The sequence below is a fragment of the Monodon monoceros genome, unplaced genomic scaffold (assembly GCF_005190385.1).
Source record: "Monodon monoceros isolate NGI ecotype Baffin Bay Population unplaced genomic scaffold, NGI_Narwhal_1 Super_Scaffold_16, whole genome shotgun sequence".
NCBI lineage: Eukaryota > Metazoa > Chordata > Mammalia > Artiodactyla > Monodontidae > Monodon > Monodon monoceros.
Genome location: NW_021703772.1, coordinates 93,263,020 through 93,282,962, shown reverse-complemented (window position 1 = coordinate 93,282,962; position 19,943 = coordinate 93,263,020). Strand labels below are relative to the sequence as shown.

The following is a 19,943-nucleotide window of genomic DNA, read 5'->3' as shown; positions in this document are numbered from 1 at the left end:
TCTGTGAGGCTGTTTCTCTTTTCGGAACCTCCTCACCCCATTTTCTTTATCAAGTTGGGAATCAATGCATGGAAGGAACTCTTTCTTGCTGTCTTCTGAGTTTTTACTCGTTGTTCTTCCTATCACCTGTTACTGAACGTCCCTGCCTTAGTCCATGCCTTATCCTAGACTCTCCTGTCCCAACAGGAAGTCTGAGATCCTGTACACTGAAGTTTCCTTGTCCCAACAGGCTCTCCTACCTCCATTAATTAGGAACATAGTTTTCACAGGAGCTTATACCCTGCATCTGCTAACTGTGCAACTTCTCTATCCATTTCCAGTCTCCCTTACCCTATTGTACGCAAACCAGTGGAGAGAGGTTTGTATTAGTGAACTCAAATACCACATATAAACATTCCCCAACTGGCCCTGCAGGCCCCAGAATCATCTGTTGTCAAAGGCTGCAGCAAAAGGAAATGCTACATCATGTACATACTGATCAAAGCTAAGCCTCAGGGACTATTAATATCATAAACAGCAATAACTCTTTTCCTGGAAAAATGCCATAAAATTTAAGGGTGGTCTGTAATATAGAAAATGACATATTGGGGACTCCCCTGGTGGCCCAGTGGTTAAGACTTCACCTTCCAATGCAGGGGGTGTGGGTTTGATCCCTGGTTGGGGAGCTAGGACCCCACATGCCTCGTGGCCAAAAAACCAAAGGAAAAAACAGAAGCAATACTGTAACAAATTCAATAAAGACTTTAAAAGTCGTCCACATCAAAAAAAATCTTTAAAAAAAATGTATTTCCCTTAAAAAAGCAGTTAGAAAATAATTCTGAGACCTTACTCTTAGGATATATAAGTTTAAAAAGTTATTAAAGAGTAATGCAAACAGTATAATAAACTTTTTACTTTCATAAACTGTCTTTAAAAAAAAACAGAGAACTGGAATTAACCTTGGAAAGTCATCTCCAAGGCCTCTTAGCTTTCACACTAACAAATTCTTATAAGGACTCTCCTCACAGGAACCTACACCTAAATGTTTACCATAATGCCATATTTCCACCCCTTTGCCCCAGGAATCAAGCAAAAAGGGAAAGACTCATATTCATGAATAAATGGAAGCAATAATTTATAACAGAAATAAAGCCAATAGACAACTGCAGAAAAAGTTATTTTGGTGAAAAAAAGTAGTTGGCAATTGAAAAATGTTATTTCTCCAGTAAGACACCACATAACAAAAACAACAGACCTTTTCCTACACATGAAAACAAAGGTCTCAGTTATAGAAATGACACACTATTGCAATCCAACTTTTTTTAGGCAAGAAGCACACTAAACAAAGGGATAAAACCTGCGTTGGTATAAAAGGAATGTGACATATGAGGCAATCAACTTGGTTCTTCTTCCTCAGAGTAAATCTTCCTGAATCATCACTCCCAGAAGCACTTCTCTGGCTAGTAGAGCTCCACCCAGACTCCATGCCAGAGGTGGAAGGCCAGTTTCTCTGGTTACTTTCAATAGCTCAATCTTCAAGCAAGTAGTTAGGGTTAACTACTAAGTAGGGATCTTCTTCATAGCTCTCACTTCCTTCTGTGGAGCCTTTCAATCCAGCTTGGGTGAGCTCAATTAGAACATGATCCTATGAAACACAAACGTTTGTCCTCAGTTCTCCAGCAGTATTATAAGAATGCTAAGATACACAGGACTTGGACTTGACCCTTCTTCTGAATGTTTGTGACTAACATTTTCTTTCATTTCCCCCCAGAAACTCTCTCAGAAAAAGGACTATATCTTAAAGTCAATATCAAGTTTCTGCTAAGTCACCTTCCCATTAGGATATAGACTTTTTCATATCATAAACTTCTTTTGAAAAATTAAGAAATACATCAGTAAGACTGATGTTGTGATTTTAATCGGTTCCCTAGCATATATATCAACTACTTATAAATATAACTTCAAAAAAGAACATATGAATTTTACAATCATGCAATTGTATAAAATCCTCTGATAAGTATGTTTATGATTCTGTTTATCACTCTGATAAGTGTTTAATTTCACTTAATATTATGTTAATTTTTAATTATTGGCCACTGAACTCTTTTATATACCATCCATTCATAACTTAGTTAGAAGTAGAATCTAAAGATAATAACATGAAACAATTTTCCCTCTGACCTATTAACTAATTAAAAAAAGCAGAACATGCCATGTGGCTAAATAAACTTGATGACAGATTTGAAGCCATGATGTTAACTATAAGTCTAATACGTCCACAAATGAGAAAGGCTCCTACCGAAGGCCCATACAGAGGAACTCAGGAAATAGTGATGTGATCCTACGAAGGTGGAAAAGTCCCACAGTATAAGCACTAATTCCACTAAGAGGGATTGGACACTTTCAAGCACTCACTCTATGTACTAACACACCTTCACAGGAAGCACATTTGATTAGCACAGTACAAGTTCCTTAGTCTTCTATACTGAGTTGGCTCAGGCAGTGAGTCAAACTTAAAAAGGTAAGCCCAATTTAGATCAGTTAATTTCACAATGTGTCCAAATGTGGATTTCTTGCGTGGACCATCTTATCTTACACTGATCCCAGGGCCACAAGGTAGGGAAGGGCTCGCGTGATGCAAACACATTGCCCACCACTAACTAGACAGACAACTCTGAGCACAACGCCACCCCAGTTCAGCTTTATTTTTATACATATTATTCATTAAATTTTGAATGGAATAGTTCTTCCCACACCCCCACACCTGTAACCACAGACTCATCTAGTTCTATAGGGAAATAATTTTTCAGATGACAAACCCTGATATGTGACAACTATAATATTTATATAGTGAGCATTGTGAAGTCAACTGCAATCTCTGCCATTTGAACAGAAAAATTCAATCATTTAACAAGTATTTGAGCCTTCTATGACTTAGGCACCACTGTAGATTCTGGGGACACAGTGGCTAAAGAAACAAAGTCCCTGTCCTCATGGTGCTTGCATGTTAACAAGAGAGACAAAATAAACACCTAAATAAAGACTATACTGCCAGGCAATGATAAGCACTATGAAGAAACAAAGCAGGGTAAGGGGGTGACAGCAAGAAGGAGGCTATTTTGACTGGCCAGGCAAGAATAACTTCTCTGAGAAGGTAACATTTGAGCAGACCTCAGAATGGAGGATGGAATATGGGCAAAGAAACAAAGGGCATGTACAAAGGCCTTCATGCTTGGTGTGTCTAAGGAACAGTGACAAGGCCAGTGTCACTAAGCAGAATGGGCAAGGGGAAGACGCTATGAAAAGAGGTGAATGAGGTGGGCAGGGGCTTGCTTGTGTAGGGTTCTGCAGGCCACGGTACGGAGACTGGATTTTATTCTAAATGTGAGAGAAGGGCTAGAAGGAAGGGCACTAAAACAATTTGATTTGTTAAAAGATCTGTCTGGCTGCTGGGCAGAGAGCCACTGCAAGGGAGGACAGTTAGTAGGCACCCATGGAGGTCCAGGCATGGTGGCTTGGGTAGATGTGACGATGGTGAGAAGAAAACAGAGAACACTGATACTGAAGGCAAGGCTCACAGGATTTGCTTATAAAAGGAGAGAAGTTGTGAGGGGAAAGAGAAATCAAGGAATCAAGGATAATTCTAAGGTGCCTGGCTTAAAGCAAATGAGTAAGTGAAACATTGCAAGGAAAAACTGTTTTGAACACATTAAGTGTGAGATGCCTATTAATTTGCAAGTAGGCAGCTAGCTACATACATTAGCAATTTAGAGGACAGGTGAGAGCTGGAGATATAAATACGGGAGTCATCACAAATGGTTTTCAATTTATAGAACCAAATGAGATCACTTAGGCAATGAATATAAATAGAAAAGAGGTCTGAGGACTAAGCATAATACTTCATTTAAAAAGTGACAAGAGAAAGACTCAGGAAAAGAGAATAAGAGGATATAACCAGTGAGAAGGAGAAGACCCAGGAGAACATGGTGACTTAGAAGCCAAGTGAACAAAGTATTTCTAGAAGGAGTGATCAACTTTTTTTTTTTTTTTTTTTTTTTTGCGGTACGTGGGCCTCTCACTGCTGTGGCCTCTCCCGTTGCAGAGCACAGGCTCTGGACGCACAGCCTCAGCAGCCACGGCTCATGGGCCCAGCCGCTCCGTGGCATGTGGGATCTTCCCGGACCGGGGCACGAACCCATGTCCCCTGCATCGGCAGGCGGACTCTCAACCACTGCGCCACCAGGGAAGCCCAGGAGTGATCAACTTTGACAGATGCTGCTGACAAGCTGAATACTGAAAATAATCAACTGATTGGAGTAGTGAGAAGGTATGTATGTAATGGTCCTTTAAGAGAGTAGGAGAATGAACTGCCTAGGGAAAAGTAATAGCATCGGGCAGTGCTACTGTGAGGTTAGTACTACTGTGACGTTGATAAGACAGCAGTAAAGAATTGTCCATTTGAGATTTGTGGTCATGAATTTAAAATAAAAGTGGGCACATGGTTGTATGCTTTTCTCCAGATACTTTTAACTGCATAGATATAGGTATAGAAAATGAATTAGATTGAACCAAATCTGGAATTTTGCCAAGCAAGTAATATAAAAGAGAATGAATGAAGTTGAAAGTATAAGAAAAAAGTGATCATGGGATAGATTTTAAGCTGGGTAATGGGGGAGATAAGAACATGAGGAAAGATAAAATGCAGAAAATAGGTGACAGTGGTCAGGACGCTCAAAGGTTTATGGTAGAGTGGAAAACAAAGGTTAAAAACACACAAATAATAAGACCCTAAATTCACTTTACCAGCTTTAAGTTCTGCTTATTTTAGCAGAAGAAATAAGTCAATTAACTGTTAATAATTCTCTCTTGTTTTATACAATTCCTAATTCTGACTAGATCCTAACATTTCAAAATAAATGAATATCTAATGAACCTACAAAGATTTGAGGCATGAACTCCTTCTGTAATACCTCAGCAAGCTTAATTATATACGTACATAGTGGGTGAGTCGATAAATGACTTTCTCTATGATTCTCTTTTTATTTATCAGCTCCTCTTCAGAATCTATTTCTGATTCGATTTCCTTCAAGTACCAATTAACAAGCTCACTCCTCTTTAAGGCCGACTCATCCTCTTCTGTAACAACAAAAAATACATTTAAAAAGGATTAAATTATCCTTGTAGCAAACTGTATTGCCAATTCTTGGAGTCTGCATGCACAAGATAATGTACAGATTAGATAACCTTCAATCTGTCAGAAAACATATCTGCTGAAATAAGATTTGCAATCTTCCAGCATAAGCCTGAAATATTACTTGAATTAAAGTATGCCTTACTTTATCCTGAAAAGAAAAATCTAAAAAAATAGAGATTATAAGAAACAAGTTTTTTAAAGCTGTAACGATTTCAAAGTATGAAGGTGTTTCCTTCACCTTCTCATGCTTCACCACCTATGATAATCTGTCAACAGCAGTTGAAAGCATAAATTAGGAATGAAGTCACAGCAAGCAAAACTGCTTAAATACAACTATTCCTCTTTGGAAAGGGGAACACTTTATGGAATTGAGGTCAACCAAGGAGTGAAATCCATAGGTGTTCACTCAAAAATAAAAAATTACCAATTTATTCCAGCAAGGTCTATCCTTATTGACTGAACTACCTGCCCTTTAGAGTCCAGAACTCTAAATTCACAAGAAAAGTTGGAACCTGGCAATATTTTAAACTATCACAGATATAAAGTATACTAAAAGAAAACTTCATTTGTCTTGATTTTAGAAATTGCTAATAAAATACAAAATCAAAATAGGAAAATTTTAGCTTTACTGATGTCTCTGAAAAGTTTTATTATGGTTGTACTGAAATTTCAGTGGTTTGTCCAAATGCTTTTGAGTAAGTAATCTCCTTGGTTTACAGTTTAAAGTTTTGCCAGGGGACTTCCCTTGTGGTCCAGTGGTTAAGACTCTGCACTCCCAATGCAGGGGGACTGGGTTCCATCCCTGGTTGGGGAACAAAGATCCCACATACTGCAACGAACCCACGTGCCCTAGAGCCCATGTGCTGCAACCAGAGAAGCCTGCGAGCGGCAACGAAGACCCAGAGCAGCCTAAATAAATAAATGAACTTTAAAAAAAATAAAGCTTCGTTAGAAAACAGCTGTCTATCTGAAGACTGCGAATTAATAACTTTCCTGGCTGGGTGAATAGCGTCTTTTTCCTTTTTTTAGGGAAAGGAGGAAGACCTAGAATTTATCTGTGGAATGCACTGTGTGGCTGCTAATCGTATCTTTGCTCCATTGATGGTTGGCCATGTTTAAAACTTAGTTGCATGAGAGAGAGAAAGAATAATGAAGTACAACGTGAACACAGGAATGTTTGCTCCCAAATCTTTTTATGTGAGAAGGGACTGGAACTAAAACCTCTCTGTCCTAGTGGCCTCTTAACTGCCTTCTTTCCTCCTTCCCACTGGTCCACAGTTCCCAGGGGAATGAGGGCAGAAGCTAAAGGGCTTAAATCTTTTAGTAAGCTAAGACAATCTCTGGTGGTCTCTTCCTCCGTCGCAGTTAGGACACTCTGATGAGAATATGCCTGGAAGCCAGCATACTGACAGTCAAATAAGAATTTTTTGATGGTTAATCACCAAATTGAAGTTTAAGTTCAACCCCTTGATTTAATCACTTTTCCTTCTGCCTTGTGGCTAATTACAGGTTGAGAAAACCTGGATAGCATGGTAAAGCAGTTAAGAATAGGAAGGGTAGTAATGTTCAGGTATCACACTTTACCTACAGAGAAATGAGGATTTTACTTCATTTCTAGTCTGGAATGTACTTGTGCTAATAGCCTTTTGAGTTTCAATTACTTGTCTATAAAATATAAATACTCTAGGAGTCCATCCATTTTAAACAAACCCATTGTAAGGAAAAGTGACTTTGCATCTGTAAAAACATTTGTTAAGTGCGTCTTTATACATTATCAGATCCCAAATTCAGCTTCACAAATATTAAAATAGGCCAAGGACATTAATAAGAATGAGTAATAAACCTTTGACAATGAACTTGTGGGGAAATGTCTGGGCTGGTAGATATGCTGACACTCCCTAGTAGATTTTGTTTGCCAAAGTGAGCTTGCCTAACAGTTTCTCATCTCTTCTGACAAAATAACGCAATCTTTAGCAATTAGAAGTTGTTAGCTGATTCACTTCGTCATAAAGCAGAAACTAACACACCACTGTAAAGCAATTATACTCCAATAAAGATGTTAAAAAAAAAAAGTTAGACAAAAAAAAAAAGTTGTTTATGTGAATACAGCTTATGTAAGTGACTCAGCATGTGAGCAGCACTAAGTATGGCCTCACCTTCTTCCATCTTTCTGAGGTGAAGCACAATAAGGTTAGAGATTCGGCAGTATTCGGAGAAGCCCAGCCTTAAGGAGGCTTTCGGAACAGCATCTTGGTTCATGTCTTCACTGTGGCCATTAATTCCATTCACAGGAGCAGGGATATCAGCATGACCTAAGTGAAATATTAACTGTTTGAATCTTCTTTCTGTGCCTCCAATACTCCCCTATTAAATGTTTATAAATATACTACTTATATTTTAATACTAATTTTTAAACAACCATATAGTTATACTCAGTATTTAGTAATTGTACAAATAAATTAGAAAGTTTATAAATGCTACCAGTGAAGACAAAAACCCATTTGGAAGGGATGGGAAGATTGGGAGATAAAAGGATTTCATAATCTGAAAGTGCATTTGCAATATTAAGTCCACTATCTCCATTTTGGTGTTTTTTCTCTCAGTCTTTCAAGCATATATATTTTATATTAACTAATTATATTTTAACTTAGAAACAGTTAATAAAATTCAATATCCATTTTTTCCCCTTTTGCTAATAGACTTCACAACCATCAGTAAGTGCATTTTTACCATGACATCTCAGAGAACATTTTGGTCCCTAACTCTAGAACAGTCATGAACAGACACCTCACCATGGATGCCATCTGGGCCCTCATCTACCTCCATCTGGGCATCTTCATCTTGATCTAGATTGACATCAGGTGTTTCTACACGGATGATTGATTTATTCAGTAACCTGAAAGCTTCCTTCACATGTTTAGGCTGGACCTAAGCCAATCAAGATGAAGTAAATCAGTAAGCCAGTCTTTTTGATATAACAAACAGACTTTCTCCATATGAAATTACAGTGGCATTTTGGTTTTCTCACATTCTCCCTCTACACAACATAAAATATGAGAGAACACCATAAATTCACCAGAATGGTTAAAAGGACCGACAATATTGAGAATGTAGACAACTTTCATTCACTGCTGTTGGGAATATAAATTGTTACAACCATTATGGAAAACTGATTTTCAGGCTTTACTAAACTGCACACATCTACAATCTATGACCCAATGATTCCACTCCTAGGTACACACCAAACAGAAATGTACGTATAAATACATCAGATGAACTAAAAGACCTGCACATCCCAAAAGAACCCAAATTGGAACTATCCAAATGTCCATTAATAGAAGAATGAGCCAATCACTGTGATACATTCACTGATAGTTATGTGTATTTAACCACAACTGGGAGGGGAAAAAAGGTTGAAAACAACCTAACTAACCATCAGGAAAAGTATGGTTAGAATACTATATAACCATAAAGAAAAAAAAAAAAAAGGTTATCCTCAGAGAACAGTAGCAGTGACTGTAAACAAACTGAAAGGGTAGCTCTTAGAGATGCTAGTAAGGAATGTTCAACTTCCTGATCTGGGTATAGATTACATAGATATGTTCATTGAAAGTTAACAGAACTGTACACTTGTGATTTGTGCACTCTCTGTACGTATGTTTTGCCTCAAAAAAAAAAGCCTACTTAGAAGAAAAATTACAAGTCTATTTGGGGGCAGGGGGAGACTCCTTTAAGTCCTTGTATGAATAATCAACAGTCTCTCTAAATCTACTCCCTTCCTAACGAGCTGAGCCCTACAACAATAGATAAACCCAGCAGAGCAGCCTTTTTTTTTTTTCTTTAAATACATTACCACCTGCAATGAAACTTTAAGCCATTTGAGAACAGTCAATATCAAGACATATCCTAGTAAACTTACTGGTCTACAAAAATAAGAAAGAATACTTTGGAAAGAGAAAAATATCAAACTACTTATGGAGGAAAAATTAATAATCAAGGGCTGGCCTCAGATTTTCCAAAAGAACAAGTGATGTCAGGATACAATAGAAAATTTTATAAGAAAAGAAAATATGAGCCAGAGGTTGGATGTCATTCAGGTAAAGACTACAAATAACCCTGTTGAACACTCAGGGAATATTATTCCCATGAACTCATCTTTTTCATCAAACCCTTGAAAAAAGGCCAATTTTCAATCAGCGAAGTGATAAGTTAGAAATCGTAACAAATTTATCTCCAATGATCATGCTTGCACATATTTAGCTACAAAACTAAGACTTAAACAAACGTGGGAATTAAGAGTGACAGAACAAAATGTAAATGGTATATGTCCTGAAGATGGAGGGGTACAGGGAGACCCGAGAGATGGGAGTAAATTTGCTGATAGCCCCCAAAATGAGCGGAAGACGTAAATAAACATTTCTCCAAAGACATATAGATGGCCAAGACGCATATGAAAAGATGCTCAACATCACTAACTACTAGAGAAATGCAAATCAAAACTACAATGAGGTATCACCTCACACCAGTCAGAATGGCCATCACCAAAAAATCTACAATTAGTGCTGGAGAGGGCATGGAGAAAAGGGAACCCTCTTGCACTGTTGGTAGGAATGTAAATTGATACAGCCACTGTGGAGAATGGTATGGAGGTTCATTAAAAAAACTAAAAATAGAATTACCATATGACCCAGCAATTCCACTACTAGGCATATACCCAGAGAAAACCATTAATTCAAAAAGACATATGCACCCCATTATTCATTGCAGCACTATTTACAATAGCCAGGTCATGGAAGCAACCTAAATGCCTATTGACAGATGAATGGTTAAAGAAGATGTGGTACATATATACAATGGAATATTACTCAGCCATAAAAAGGACAGAAATTGGGTCATTTGTAGAGGCGTGGATGGACCTAGAGACTGTCATACAAAATGAAGTAAGTCAGAAAGAGAAAAACAAATGTCATATATCAACACATATACGTGGAATCTAGAAAAATTGTACAGATCAAACTTTTTGCAAGGCAGAAAGACATAGAGAACAAACGTATGGACACCAAGGAGGGAAAGGGGAGGTGGGATGAATTGGGAGATTGCAATTGACATATATATACACTAATATGTATAAAATAGATAACTAATGAGAACCTGCTGTATAGCACAGGGAACTCCACTTTGCTGTACAGTAGAAACTAACACAACATTGTAAAACAACTATACCCCAATTAAAAAAAAATTTTGCTGATTGCCTCTCACCTGTAACAGATGATAAATCAAGCCATGGATAAGCATATCTGACTGTGCAAAGGTAAACAGTAAAATATTATTTACTAAAATCAGGTGGTTGGGAGGGAAGGGAAGAAGAAAGAAGATGAAACATGCTAATTTTATCACTTCATAGTAGAGAACCAATAGAGAACTAAGGGTACAATATAAAGTTATAATAATAAAAGTAACCACTAAAATAACTTTCTGAATCTCAGAACTACACATACAAGCAAAAGCAAAGTGACCACAAAATGAAAAATCATGTCAACTATAAAAAGAAAACAAAAACAAAACCAAAAACCCAAATAAACCTATCTCTCACACCAATAAATGTAAATGGGTTTAACTTACATGCTAAAAAAAATTTCTTTGCGTCACAAAACAAAATCCAACTCTATGCTGTTTATGTATATAAGACACACTTAAACTTACTCAGAAATGCCGAAAAATAGTAAAAAGTTAGGCAAAGGTATACCTAACAAAGAAAGCAAGGTGGAGTTCAGGCCAAAAGGCATAAATGAGACAAAGTTAGAGGGTACAAATCTCATGAAAATATATGTACCAGTTAAGAGAACAACAATATCAGTAAAATAGAATTTATAGGAGAAAAAAGGATAAATACAAAGAGACAATAACTATGTTGGTAGAGAAATAAAACCTATTCATAGGAGACTTTTCTTTTAATTAATTAATTAATTTTTGGCTGCATTGGGTCTTCGTTGCTGTGTGCAGGCTCTAGTTGCAGCGAATGGGGGCTACTCTTCATTGCGGCGCCCAGGCTTCTCCTTGCGGTGGCTTCTCTTGTTGCAGAGCATGGCCTCTAGGCACATGGGCTTCAGTAGTTGTGGCTCACGGGCTCTAGAGCGCAGGCTCAGTAGCTGTAGCTCACGGGCTTAGTTGTTCCACAGCATGTGGGATCTTCCCAGACCAGGGCTTGAACCCTTGTCCCGTGCGCATTGGCAGGCGGATTCTCAACCTCTGCACCACCAGTGAAGTCCCCATAGGAGACTTTTAACTTTCAATCTAGAGAAGATACAGTAGACCAAAAAACCCCACAAAAAAAATAGAAGACCTATGTAACCTAATAAGGTAACCTCCCCCTTCACAGATATATAAAATTATATACACTGTAAACAGAGACTAGGTCTTCCATTGAAGTGCTCATGGAACACTTATGGAAATGGGCTCTGGGCTACAAAGCATCCAAAAAACCAAATTCCAAAATACCAAAAAACTAAATGAGAAACATAGACATCATTTTCTAATCACAATGCAGTAAAATTAAAACAAGCAACCAAAAAAACACACTCTAACTGGATATTATTAAACTCTGAAACAACTCTTGGTAGTGGATACTTTTCTAGGAAAATGTAGCTTACCAAAACTGACCCAAGAAGAGATAGAAAATCTAAACAAGACTGACTTCCATGGCAGAAATTAAGAACCATGCACCCAAATTGTATACACTAGACCCAGAGAGTTTTACTTGAGAATTCATATCAGTAAAACAGCAGATAATTTTAATGCGATAGAAAACCATTCTAGAATAGAGAAAAAAGGGAAAAACTTTCAAAAATGTAAATGAAATAACCACGATAATAAAACAGACTGCAAAAACAAATGGAATCAATGTTTTTTATGAGTACTGCTTTAAAAATTCTAAATAACAGCAAACAGAAGCCAAATGCATTAAAAAAGCGGGATTTATTCCAGGAAGGCTTGACATTAGCAAGTCTATTAATTTATTTTTCATTTTAATAGATCCAGGAGAAAAAAAAAATCATGATTAACTCTATACACACTAAAAAGACAACTGGCCAAAAAAAAAAATCTTCTTGATAAAAATATTCAAGACATAATAATAAATGTATAGTTCCTATTGATAAAAACACATCGTATCTCAGCCACAGAGCCAATTAGGAACAAGAAAAAAATGTCCAATGTCATAATTATTAGACATTGTATTACAACAGCAAAAGTAAATTAGTGGAGAATATGGGAAAAGATTGTTTATTTTTCAATAAGAATAGAAAGAAAAACATATGCCATTTATCATTTGCAAATAAGAACAAAAATCTGGAAAATCAACAGACTCAACTGAAAAACTACTACAAACAAAAGGTATCAGTATGATACAAAACTAGCATACAGAAATCAATAGTTCATATATACAAGCAACAACCAGTTAAAATATAAAATGAAAAAAAGTCTACCTTCAATACCCACAAAAATAACAAAATATCAAGAAATAAATTCAACAAGAAACATGCAAAAATCATATGAACTTTAAAACCTATTGAGTGAAACAAAAGACATATGTGGAAAAATCTAGAAACAATAAATGCTGGAGAGGGTGTGAAGAAAAGGGAACACTCCTGCACTGCTGGTGGGAATGTGAACTAGTACAGCCACTATGGAGAACAGTATGAAGGTTCCTTAAAAAACTACAAATAGAACTACCATATGACCCAGCAATCCCACTACTGGGCATATACCCTGAGAAAACCATAATTCAAAAAGAGTCACGTACCAAAATTTTCATTGCAGCTCTATTTACAATAGCCCAGAGATGGAAACAACCTAAGTGCCCATCATCGGATGAATGGATAAAGATGTGGCACATATATACAATGGAATATTACTCAGCCATAAAAAGAAACGAAACTGAGCTATTTGTAATGAGGTGGATAGACCTAGAGTCTGTCATACAGAGTGAAGTAAGTCAGAAGGAGAAAGACAAATACCGTATGCTAACACATATATATGGAATTTAAGAAAAAAAAATGTCATGAAGAACCTAGGGGTAAGACAGGAATAAAGACACAGACCTACTGGAGAATGGACTTGAGGATATGGGGAGGGGGAAGGGTGAGCTGTGACAAAGCAAGAGAGAGGCATGGACATATATACACTACCAAACGTAAGGTAGATAGCTAGTGGGAAGCAGCCGCATAGCACAGGGAGATCAGCTCCCTGCTTTCTGACCGCCTGGAGGGGTGGGATAGGGAGGGTGGGAGGGAGGGGGACGCAGGAGGGAAGAGATATGGGGACACGTGTATATGTATGGCTGATTCACTTTGTTGTGAAGCGGAAACTAACACACCATTGTGAAGCAACTGTACCCCAATAAAGATGTTAAAAAAAAAAAAAGACATAAGTGGAAAGATAATGAGGTCTCTGGTACTCAGAACTGTTAACGAATGTTTGCTTTTCTCATTCTAGACACCTGAAAGGAAGGCACTGCTTTAACCTCTTGAACTTAGGCATGGCCGTGTTAATTCCTCTGACCAATGAAATGTGACCAGCAGTGTCATGTCATTTCTAGATAGAAGGTTAAGGAATGGCATATGATTCACCTTGTCTTTTCTGTCTTCTGTGATCATGGAAGTGTATGTCAAGAAAGAACCTTTACATCAGCCTGAATTTCTGAGTGATGTGAAGCGCAGAGCCTCTGGGTAACATAAATGAACATGAAGCATGAGCAAAAAAATGTAATTGTTTCTGTTTTAAACAGCTGAGATTTTTATAGTGGCATAATCTAGATTCTAACCGCTATTACGCTTTCTTAGACAGAAAAAATCATCATAGAGAAGTCAATTCTCCATATTAACATATAAATTTAACATGTTCTCAATATCAATAATTTTTTGGGGGGTATACTATTTTTATTTTATTCATATTTAAATTTCACCTCAAATACTGAGCTCAAGTATATGCTGGCCCTATGTTCAGATTTTTGAAATAAAGATAAATGGACAGATAGCTTTAAGGGTGAATGTATTTCATATTTCACAATATATTCAACAATTAGGGAAAATCTAGGGGGTGGTATAATTATATACCTTTATACATTTAGTAGCACAAGTACAGGGAAAAGCCATGCAACTGGAGGAAAAACCCATTTCAGGGCTGAACAGAGAGGTCCTTGAAAGCCAACAGAATCTCCCCTTGACTTCAGACAAACCAAGGAGTCTGTCAGTATACAAAAACCACTGAATTCAGGAGCAATAGGATAGGTATTAAGGAATTGGTTCTTGCCAATCAGGATTATGTGGGCCAGTCTGAAGTGAGCAGAGGTGGCTGGAGGCTGGAAATGTTGTAGCTCAAGTTCAGAATCTGTAGATTAGAACAGCAGTCTAGAGACAGAATGGTTAGTGCTTTGTTCAAAAATTCCTGGGTTTTCCAAACAAGTTCCTAGGATGCTTTCCTCAAACAGTGAATATCAATCATCAATAAAAACCAAAACAAAACAAAGCCAGCTGGCTATTAAGTTCACAACAGCCAAAAGAGAACAATGCAGTGGAACATGCATTGGAACAAAAGTACAACAATGCAGTGGAACAAAAGAGAACATTTAAAATATTGTGGTACTAATGCAAGAGGAGGCTAAGACAGCACAGGAACAGAATTCAGGAAGAGATCCTAACAAACACAAGAATTTAATATATAATAAAAGCATACCAAACCAGTGTGGAAAAGATGGATTGTTCAGTAAGTGGTGTTGGAACAACTAGGAATCTAGCTGAAAAAGAATCAACTGATTTACACCTCACATCTTACAGAAGGATAAATACCAAATGTTTGAATGATTTAAATACAAACAATGAAACCATCTAAATGCTTGAGGAAATCCTGAGAAAATTCTTTTATAATCTTAGAGTGGGGGAGGCCTTTCTAGTAAAACAAAGTAAAAAGTGAACAAAGAATATGATCATAAAAGGAAGTAGAAATGGCTCTTAAATATATGCAAAAACACTCGATTTTATTCAGGAACTGCATCTGTGTATATATATATGCATATATATGTATATTTATTTTATATCATATGCATTTACTACCTACTGAAAAACCAAAAAAAGGAAAGAAAAATCTGTTAGAAATTCTCCAAGACACATCAGTTCTATGAAATTCATTTTAAGAAACATTACAATGAAGAAAAAAGGTACAAATGTTAGTATGGTTTTTAAGAATTCCCCTCCATCATGGCCTATTCTTTCTCTACAGATTCCACTATATTCCTCCCAATACCCTTCACTCTAAACTTTCCACCTTCACTCTAAAAATGCCTACCAAAATTCTATACACTCTTCAGTGATCCAGTTTAAATGTTGGCATCTCCCCAAACCCTCCACCTTTGTTATGAAATAATTCATTGATCTCTGTACTCTTTGCTGATGACACTCTATCTAATATCCTCTCTCATATTTCACATGCTTAATTAAACATATGTCTTGCTCCCACCAAACTATCAGCAATGGAAGACAGGGGCTCTTTTATTCATCTCCTAACTTACAAAGATGTCCACTAAATGTCAGGAGAATCAAAGAATAACAAGTAAGACAGTGTGAAAGTATTTTGTAAACAGTAAAGCACCACATCAGAGAATTTGAAAAATTAGACAAAAGGAAAAAAGCCAAAAAATGAAATCTATGAGATAGAAATGGTGAATGAAGTAAGAACAGTGGTTACTTCTGGGGAAGGAAGGGTGCAAGGGAACTTTTTAGGATGATGTAAACCTTCTATGTTACGAGCTGAGTGGCCACAAGGGTGTATGTAAAAAGTCAAAGCTGTACATTTTTCTCTATGTGAATTATACCTCAATCATACTATTAAGAAAAATAGCCAAACTCCTTCCTCAAACAAAATCGTACACTGTCTAAAATATAAAGCTAGATAAAAGCAGGGCTTGTTTGCTTGAAGCAGAGATGAGGGCATCCTTCCACTCTGCCCCCCATTTACGCCCTAAATACCCACTGACATGTACCTGTAGAACCCAGGGCTCAAAGAACAATTTAATATACACATGTTATACAAAGGAGAATTCCCTTATTAGGAGACTGGAGGCTACATTATCATATCCGTATCCCCTGCCCACAGACCTAGCACATTGTAGGATTTAAACAAATTTTCCTTGAATGAATGGCATTAATCTTGAACTCACCTCTATATGTATGTACTCTATAATCTATGTCATGATTATCTCATTATCATTAATCTAACTGCTACATTCAATAAATGGTTGACAGCAACATTCTTCAAGGGGAAAACCCCAGGGTCAGGGGTCACGTATCCTATGAGCACTCAATAGTCATATAAAAATAAATCTGCAGCTAATGCTAGTATGTCCTATACCAAACATAAAAACAGCTTGTAAGCCAACAAATCAATTTCTCTTTCCCATTATGTTAGAGTGACTTTGATACCTCATCACAGCAGTGCATCCGAGCCATTGCTTCAGAGAGACGGATCATGCTCTCAAGCTGTCGCACTGTAATCCTCCATGAAGACTTGGTTACTCCAGAACCATCCCTCTGGCGGAGGCGTTTATACTGTTCCACAATGAAGTCCTCCGACTCTTTAGAAATCTGTTCCAGAATACCAGTGAAGTCAGAGCATTTCTACTTAATGGGAGCACCTTTAAACATTAAGTTTAAGAGCCTCCCAGGTGAAGATACTCTGGGGGAACTAAGGTCAAAACTTTGAAACCAATGACAAGAAATTAATACTGAAATGCCTTTCAAAAGAAACGAATACAAAGGAGGACTATGAATTCCATGTACTAATTTTATGAATAGGAAGACAGTAGAGTTAGTATTTAAGCAAATGACCATTTCTAAACAAGGTATACTTTTATACCCAACATGCCAAAGCTCATTAAACAAATTACTGCTCAGGCTATTCTTGAGGCTCAGTTAATTAACTTATGCAGTCTTTGGGAAAAAGAAAAGTCAATATATATAATACTGCCCCCTATCAGTGGCTTCACGTTCTGTGGTTTCAGTTACCTGTGGTCACCTGAAGTCTGAAAATATTAAACAGAAAAACCCAGAGATAAACAATTTATAAGTTTTAAATTGTGCACCATTCTGAGAAGTGTGATGAAATTTTACGCTGTCCAATGTCCCATCTGGGACAAGAATCATCCCTTTATCCAGTGTATCCACACTGTATATGTTACCTGCTTATTAGTCACTTAGTAGCCATTTTGGTTATCAGATCAACTGTTAGGGTAACATGGTGCTTGTGTTCAAGTAACCCTTATTTTACCTAATAATGGCCTCAAAGTGCAAGAGTAGTAATGCTGGCAATTCAGATATTCTCTTATTGTGCCTAACTTATAAACTGAACTTTATCACAGGTATGTACGTATAGGAAAAAACATCGTACGTATAGGGCTTCGTACTATTTGTGGTTTCTGGCATCCGCTGGGGGTCTTGGAACATATCCCTTACTGTATATATACCTTATTATTAGTTAAATAATAACAACAAAATGAGGCATACTAAAGAATACTGTTTTTCAGAGCAAGGAACTAAGCATATTAAGGAAGCATGCCAAAGTCAAGAGGGACCAGCGTAGTCATGGAGAACAAATGCCTCTGCAAACAAAAGTGCTTTACCCTTCCCTTGGGATAGTGAGAGTCAATCCCAATATTAAGTGAAGGTGATAGATAATTAAAATCTAAGCATAACTCCCAAAAGTCAAGCCAGAAAGAGTGTAAAAACCTCAACCAGAATCAAACAATTTTTTTTGTACTCTACTTTAGGAAAATGTCAAAAAAATATGCATTATGGAGGTTTATCTTAAAAATAAATGCCCAAGTGAGCACCCTGGATCCTGTATTGTAAAAGTTACTCACGTTCATTACAATAACCTAGAGGAATACAAGCTTTCCTCAGAGATAGATTTGAGAGCATTCAGTAGACTACTGATTTAAGCACATGCAGTTTTAAGATTGTTAGGAATAATGGTTGAAATAAAAGGATATCCTACTTTATTTGGTTATTTAAAACTGTTCACCCATAAAAATCTTTTTATTATACCTAAAAAGTTAAAGAAATGGAATTTTTCAGACTTTTAAAAAATTCCCTTTCTCAAGTCTCTCTGAGGAAACAAACTGTTCTCAAAAAAACCAAAAACAAACCAGAAAACCCAAACTAAAATGAAACCAACCAACTAACCAACAAAATGACCTTAAAAAAACACCCAAACAAGTCAGGTTCAGTTAATTTCCATACAACGCTTTCGTTTAAATGCCACTTTCATATACTTATTATGCCCAATTACAGTACAAAAGGGCAGGTTACCTTGGGCTTAAACTGTCTTGCAAAAAGAAGATACCTCCTGATATCATCAAGGGAATACACACGATCAATTGATTCTTCAATTCTTGAATGCAAGTCTACTATTCGCCTGGCGATAGCATAGTCTGTAACCTAATTCAAAATAAGAAAGTCATTTTAATCAGTTATAGTAATATCCACTCCAGACTATCCCAGGCATTAAGAAATTTTTTATAGCTAACAACAAGCTCTAATATGCCACCATAAGATGTATTAATGGGTTCAAGTTTCTGACGAAAATTTAGTACCACATCCAAAATCAAAAGTTTAAATGTATACGTTTGCCCTACTCTAAGACTATTCCTGAAGGAATTTACTGACTTTAATATGGCAGAAATAAGGGCCCTAAGTGTGTCTAGAAGCATTAATTCATGCAACCCTCACAAAAAATTTATTAGGTAGATAATTATTACCCCCATTTTACAGATGAATAAATTGAGGCCTGGAAAGATTAAGTAACTTGTCCACACAGTTAGTAATAGAGCAAGGATTTGAAGAGTCTAGTTTCAGAGTCCATCCTCTACATTACGTTGCCGCTTATGAACATACGAATGATGATCATCACAGAACCGTTATTAACATTGAAAAAAATAAAGTCACACTAAAAATATGCAATACTCTCAAATAGTACAGAAAAAAAAAAAGTAGAGATACACAGCAAACGGTAAAGGAAATGGGGCAAAAAGTTACTGTGAACTGAATAAAGGGTATATGAGTATTATATGCACTATTATATTTCCTGCAACTTTTCTGTAAGTTTGAAATTATTTGTAATTAAAAAACTAATTTAGTAAATTATATATAGACAGAAATATATGAAAATCAGACAATGTCCAACAATGGGGGGGAGGGGACTGGGTTAAACATTTATATAGATTTGTGAAGGAAAAGAACCAAACCCAAATATAAAAAACGAAAACCCTCTAAACATTCACATTAACGGAAGGCAAATTTTATCTAGATGAATTTAAAATTTTGCCGTAAGCAAGAGGTATGCATTGTACCTAATGTACTGTAGGACCTCCATGCTCAGCAATTAAAAGTACAGTACAACATGACCTTCTACAGAAGGTCATGTTGTACTTCTGTGCACATCTGAGATGTGCAATGTTGTTAAATATTTAAGTCTAAGTATAAATAACTCTAATACTGACATGTTAGAATGTAAGTAAATCTGCAGTTTTTTAAAAAAAAATTTTCTTTCTTTCTTTATTTATGGCTGCATTGGGTCTTTTTTGCTGCGCGCAGGCTTTCTCTAGTTGCAGCGAGAGGGGGCTACTCTTCATTGAGGTGGCTTCTTTTGTTGTGGACCATGGGCTTTAGGTGTGCGGGCCTCAGTAGTTGTGGCACACGGGCTCACTAGTTGTGGCTCGTGG

General features: G+C 36.8%; 1 protein-coding gene across 2 annotated transcripts in view; it reads right to left on the bottom strand.

Moving 5' to 3' along the window:
• Positions 1-877: 877 nt before the first annotated feature.
• MCM6 (minichromosome maintenance complex component 6) overlaps positions 878-19,943 on the bottom strand; it is a 45,076-nt gene continuing 26,010 nt past the window's right edge. Inside the window, exons 12-17 of one of the 2 annotated variants that reach the window (XM_029225986.1) lie at positions 18,532-18,660; positions 16,648-16,809; positions 7,966-8,101; positions 7,330-7,485; positions 4,976-5,115; positions 878-1,624 (exon numbers count right to left, since the gene is read on the bottom strand). In XM_029225986.1, coding sequence (XP_029081819.1) covers positions 1,508-1,624; positions 4,976-5,115; positions 7,330-7,485; positions 7,966-8,101; positions 16,648-16,809; positions 18,532-18,660 — 840 coding nt within the window. In that variant the 3' untranslated portion in view covers positions 878-1,507. The remainder of the gene's footprint in view (positions 1,625-4,975; positions 5,116-7,329; positions 7,486-7,965; positions 8,102-16,647; positions 16,810-18,531; positions 18,661-19,943) is intronic. The other variant, XM_029225987.1, reaches the window with a different exon arrangement.